This window comes from Glycine max, chromosome 12 (assembly GCF_000004515.6).
Source record: "Glycine max cultivar Williams 82 chromosome 12, Glycine_max_v4.0, whole genome shotgun sequence".
Classification (NCBI taxonomy): Eukaryota; Viridiplantae; Streptophyta; class Magnoliopsida; order Fabales; family Fabaceae; genus Glycine; species Glycine max.
This window is the reverse complement of record NC_038248.2, coordinates 14,922,288-14,928,316: the sequence shown is the minus strand read 5'-3', so window position 1 is coordinate 14,928,316 and position 6,029 is coordinate 14,922,288. Positions and strand designations below refer to the sequence as shown.

General features: G+C 33.8%; 1 protein-coding gene across 15 annotated transcripts; it reads left to right on the top strand.

Moving 5' to 3' along the window:
- The first annotated feature begins 245 nt into the window (after positions 1-245).
- On the top strand, positions 246-5,967 carry LOC102660364 (disease resistance protein RUN1). Of its 15 annotated transcripts, XM_041007692.1 has the most exons (8): positions 246-873; positions 985-2,114; positions 2,216-2,503; positions 2,704-3,446; positions 3,517-4,181; positions 4,925-5,176; positions 5,516-5,600; positions 5,729-5,967. In XM_041007692.1, exons 1-2 carry the CDS (start codon positions 383-385, stop codon positions 1,796-1,798), a joined length of 1,305 nt encoding a protein of 434 aa, XP_040863626.1. In that variant the 5' UTR covers positions 246-382; the 3' UTR covers positions 1,799-2,114; positions 2,216-2,503; positions 2,704-3,446; positions 3,517-4,181; positions 4,925-5,176; positions 5,516-5,600; positions 5,729-5,967. The 15 variants fall into 15 exon arrangements, with proteins under 15 accessions (XP_040863626.1, XP_040863624.1, XP_040863634.1 ...); XM_041007690.1 differs by having other exon boundaries at positions 4,925-5,600; XM_041007700.1 differs by having other exon boundaries at positions 2,216-3,446; positions 5,089-5,168.
- The last annotated feature ends 62 nt before the right edge of the window (positions 5,968-6,029 follow it).

Here is a 6,029-nt window from a genome sequence, read left to right as displayed (position 1 = left end):
TATAACGCCCATTTTGATATATAAAAACAATAAAATTTACAAGTATGCAACTTTAATTTTATTTAAATCGGAGGACACATAAGCATACCTAAAATCTCCGATCTTTTCCTCTTTTTCTTCTTTCATAAGTACTTTTTTTTTAAAAAAAAAAATTTGCTTTTGTTTATGTACCACATTTAATAACGAATAGAAAGTAGTTGATGGTATATTACAAATGAAAATATCACAGCCAGACTTTTCCTTACCTTAGAACACGTCTTCCAATTATTTACATTTTTGCCCACCGACAGCAGACAGCGTTTTAAATTTTAACTATCTACGCACTTTGTCGTCCCACTATTCAATTATCTTCAGGAAGCAGGTTTAGTTTCCACCTTCTGCAATGGCTTGTATTAGAATCCAAAGAGGCTCTTCATCACACACGAAGAATTTTGATGTGTTTGTGAGCTTTAGAGGTCTGGATACTCGTAATAGTTTCACTGATCATCTTTTTGCTGCTCTTCAAAGGAAAGGCATTTTTGCTTTCAGGGATAACCAAAATATCAACAAAGGGGAACTCTTGGAGCCTGAGCTCTTGCAGGCAATCGAAGGATCACATGTTTTCATTGTTGTCTTCTCAAAAGACTATGCATCATCCACATGGTGCTTGAAAGAGCTGAGAAAGATTTTTGATGGGGTTGAAGAAACAGGGCGAAGTGTACTCCCTATTTTCTATGATGTCACTCCTTCTGAGGTCCGGAAACAGAGTGGAAAGTTTGGAAAAGCTTTTGCTGAACACGAAGAAAGGTTCAAAGATGAATTGGAAATGGTAAAAAAATGGAGGGAAGCTCTCAAAGCAATTGGCAATCGTAGTGGTTGGGATGTACAAAATAAGTAAGTACTTGGCCATATTTTTTATATTATGTATGTGATTTTGTTTTTGAAAGTCTCTTAACACTTAGTGATGAATGATGATTGTGGTTTTGCTCTAATTTGGTGTTTTAGGCCAGAACATGAAGAAATTGAAAAAATTGTTGAAGAAGTAATGAACCTACTGGGTCATAATCAAATTCATAGTCAAATTTGGAGTTTCTCTGGTGATTTAGTTGATATGGACTCTCGTGTGAAACAATTGGAAGAGCTTCTAGATTTGAGCACAAATGATGTTGTTCGCGTTGTGGGAATTTGGGGGATGAGTGGAGTAGGAAAGACAACACTTGTTACTGCTTTGTTTGGTAAAATCTCTCCTCAATATGATGCTCGTTGTTTTATTGATGATTTAAACAAAAAATGTGGGAATTTTGGAGCAATAAGTGCACAAAAACAACTTCTTTCTCTAGCTCTACATCAAGGAAATATGGAGATACACAATCTTTCCCACGGAACCATGTTGATAAGAACTAGGCTATGTCACTTAAAGACACTTATTGTTCTGGATAATGTTGATCAGGTTGAACAATTAGAGAATTTGGCTTTGCATCGTGAATATTTAGGTGAAGGGAGTAGAATCATCATAATCTCTACAAATATGCATATCTTAAGAAATTATGGAGTAGATGGAGTTTACAATGTTCAACTCCTTAATAAGGATAAGGCTCTTCAATTACTTTGCAAAAAAGCTTTCAAATCTGATGATATTGTGAAAGGGTATGAAGAGGTAACACATGATGTACTGAAGTATGTCAATGGCCTTCCACTAGCAATCAAAGTATTGGGCTCATTTTTGTTTGATCGACATGTTTTTGAGTGGAGAAGTGCATTAACTAGAATGAAAGAAAATCAGTACCGATATCATGGATGTGTTGCGAATCATTTTTGATGGATTGGAGACAATGGAAAAAGAAATATTTTTAGATATTGCTTGTTTCTTTTCAAGTGATCAATTCCGGGGTTATGACGGGTGGTTTGAAACTTCTAAGAAAATTCTAGGCTATCGAGGATTTTATCCCGAAATTGGTATGAAGGTTCTTGTTGAAAAATCACTCATAAGTTATCATAGGGGGAAAATTTGTATGCATGACTTGTTGAAAGAGTTGGGCAAGACTATTGTTCGAGAAAAGACACCCAAGGAACCTAGAAAGTGGAGTAGGTTATGGGACTACAAGGATCTCCAAAAAGTTATGATAGAAAATAAGGTAAAATATTTTTTAATAAAAAAATTAGGCAATCATTTTTCAAAAATATATGCATTATTATAAAAATCTAACGTTTTTTTTTCTTTTTTACATTGCTTTAGGAAGCCAAAAATCTTGAAGCGATAGTTATTGATATTGAAAAATATCAAGAAGAGTTTCTACAACGAACAATGACAGTAGATGCTCTATCAAAACTGATTCATCTTAAATTACTCATGTTTAAGAATGTGAATTTTTCAGGAATCCTCAATTATCTTTCTAATGAAATGACGTATTTATATTGGAAAAACTATCCTTTCATGTCTTTGCCATCAAGCTTTCATCCGGATCAACTTGTAGAATTGATTCTACCTTATAGCAATATCAAAGAATTGTGGAAAGACACAAGGGTACTATATATTGCCTGTATTTAACTTTCTTTGTCTTTAAATCAACAAATTAAAAACATACTTTATTTTAAACTTTCTTTAACACAATAGAAACACATGAAATTTTAAATTAAAAAAGACAACGGATTATCTTTCTTTTTTGAAATGAAAATTTAAAATTAATGGATATAATAACTTTCATACTTTGGTTTCTTTTGTAGTATCTACCCAATTTGGAAATTCTAGATCTCAAATACTCCCAAAATCTTATTGAGATGCCAGACTTAAGTGGAGTCCCACATCTTAGGGATCTCGATCTCGAAGGATGTACAAAAATTGTACGCATCGATCCATCCATTGGTACTCTAAGAGAGCTTGTTCGTCTGAATTTGAGGAATTGTAAAAATCTTTTCCTTAATCTGAATATCATTTTTGGGCTTAGTTCTCTTGTGGTCCTTAATCTCTCAGGCTGTTACAGAAACCAAGGGAGACAGAACATATGGAAAAAATTGATGAAAATAGAAGTTCCATCCAATTATCAACATCCTCTGTATACCAAATGCTAATGCTGCCTTTCTATATTTTCTCCTCTTGGAAACAAGATTCACTTGGTTTGTTGGTTCCTTATTTGTCTCGTTTCCCATGTTTGCTTAATCTTGATCTGAGCTTCTGCAATCTACTTCAAATCCCTGATGCTATTGGGAACTTACATTCTTTAGTAATATTAAATTTGGGGGGAAACAAATTTGTGACACTACCTAATACCATTAAGCAACTTTCCAAACTTCGATTTCTAATCTTAGAGCACTGCAAGCAGCTGAAATATTTGCCCGAGCTTCCAACACCAAAAAAGAGAAAAAATCACAAATATTACGGGGAATTAAACACTTTCAATTGCCCCAATTTGAGTGAAATGGAACTTATTTATCGCATGGTTTTTTCTTGGATGACACAAATCTTTGAGGTAACGACTCTCTTTCTTTCTTTATATTACTTTTTCTACGACTACCTGTAACGTATTTTTCTGGTATCAGGTACACTGGCAATCCTCTCTTTCCTTTAATAGGCTTAATATTGTTATTCCTGGAACTGAAATTCCAAGGTGGTTCAGTAAACAAAATGAGGGTGATTCAATAAGCATGGACCCGTCTCCTGTTATGGACAACCCAAATTGGATAGGTGTTGCCTGTTGTGCATTATTAGTGGCACTTCATGATCCGTCTAATATTGGTAATAGATGGAGAAATCTTCCTTTTGATTTTGGAAGTATGGGATTCAGTTTTCAAAATAAACAGGTTTTGAATAAAACATCTCGAGCACTTCCAATACATTTGCAGAATGATCTGGTTACAGGTGAATTAGATCACTTGCTGATTTTGTTTGCCTCTCGGGAAGGATTCCTTCTTTTTCCAAGTGAAGACGAAACTGATATGCATGGTCTTGATACAAGGGGATTCACAACTTCGATATATGACCACCCTAAAGGTTTGCGGATGCAGGTGAAAAGTTGTGGGTATCGTTGGGTATTTAAGGAAGATCTTCAACAATTAAACCCAAACATGATGTTCAGAGGAAATCCTTCATCTAGGAAGCGCAAGCTTTTATCAAGTGATTAACAACGCTAATTGAGCTCATTCACCCAAAGCTAGTAGTTTCTTTTCAACCACAGTTCCATCAAAGAAATTCTAATCCATTTGAGGTAAGATTTAACTCATAAACGTAAAATTATTATTATTATTATTTTTATACTCATTTATATATACTCTGCTTTTTGTTTCTTTAATTGATGATGCAGTGGTGATTTTTCTTTTCTATTATATTTCGATACTGAAGTCAATATTACTAGAGAACATTGTTAATAGTCATAATAGCTATCTCAAAGTACAAGTTTCTAACCATAATCCATTTGTTGCTTGGAATAATTGAAGGAATCCAATTCCTTTCATCAGTTTCCGACAGAGAACTATTTGGTATTTCATTTACAATTTTCAGACAAATCTAAAATACCTTGACAATCTGCTTTTAGAGTTAAGAGTTATTGTATATTATAATATTGTACACTCACCATCTTTGAGAAAATGTTATGCAGGCATGCATATATATATTATGGAAGACCACTTAACTCTTACTCTTAACATTTGTATCAAACCAAAACACATTCATAGGCATCTAAATATTTCATCGAAGTTAATACATATTATAACGTGGAAACATTCTCAGTTTCCAATAATTAATTGACAACAATATAAAACTAGGCATTGAATATTTAATAATGTTTGATAAAGAACTTGTAAAAGAGACCAGAAAAATATTGGTTATAGAACTTTCCAGAAATTATTTTCGTATGAGAAAGAAAAAAAAGAAAGACTTCAGGTTGTAGAGAAATTGAATGACCCCATGGTAACTATCTTAATCCCTTACACGGAACCCTTTTATTTCCAGGGTTGTAGTACCAGAGCCAACAATTTCCAGGGCTTGGATGAATTCCAATATTCAAAGCAAAGTTACTGTGCATTTGGAATTGAATGGACATTACGGCAAGACCAATTCTATGGATTTTTACTTGGTCTTGACTCTTGAGCTAACAGCATTTCCATTTTTGACAGAACTTAGTCCACCTGTTAGATTGCAGTCTGTTGAAGCTTCTCCGTGGGATGATTCGATAGGGAATGTCCAAGAATGAGGGGTAAGGCGGTGAGTACGGTAGACATTAATTCTGCTGCTCCTATATATTTTGTGCTTCATTGTAGATATTGATCTTTAGCTTGAGGCAATTGTTAATATAGTTGATAAAATAAGAACATTAATATTTAAGATTAGCTATGTCAGTAAGGAGATTTTTCCCCTCTTTTAGTCTTTATTCATTCATGATTCAGAACTGCTGGTGTTGCATGATCTGAAAAAATTTCATTCACTCTCACCTAGTCTTTTTTAGTTCTGCATTGTTAGCTAGAATTTCTATTTCCCCACAGAAATTCTCTTCCTAAAGGGGCTGATTGCTTGTGCTTGCTTTCTACCTATCCTGTGCCACAGTAAGAACTAAGAACTCATGCCTTGCTTGTTCCAAAAGAAAATCAACCAATGATATTACCGATATAGTTGCTGATGATTTCACCATGTAAGTATCTTTTACATACTTTCTAAATATAGATTGTATTGTCAAATTTGGTCTTTTATTAATATTGATCTTTCAAGTTTAATAATTAAGGCTATTGATGTAATGGTCTTTTATTGTCTCCATTGCAGAGACCAAATCACAACAGAAATGCATTGGATACGGGTGGATTAAATGTAAACTTGAAGACAAAGGTGCAGTGCAACAGTATAATATACTGTGAAGTCTGAAGTGAATGGATATTGATTAAAATCAGTTCCGGAACTCATTGCTAAAAGCAGCTATACACCTTATGCTTTTCTCATCACGGGTCGTGTACAGACATTTTGGAGTCTAAGGCGAAAATGTTAAAGGGTCTTTTTTTACAAAATTTTAAAGTGACTTAGTATATATATAAAATATCATTTTATATATCTTCTAACTTTTTAGCTG

Bases quoted from the DNA above. Each gene is read 5' to 3' on its own strand.
- LOC102660364 (XM_041007696.1), top strand. From the start codon at position 383: ATGGCTTGTATTAGAATCCAAAGAGGCTCTTCATCACACACGAAGAAT. The intron at 874-984 runs GTAAGTACTTGG...TTGGTGTTTTAG, and splicing joins GGTTGGGATGTACAAAATAA to GCCAGAACATGAAGAAATTG.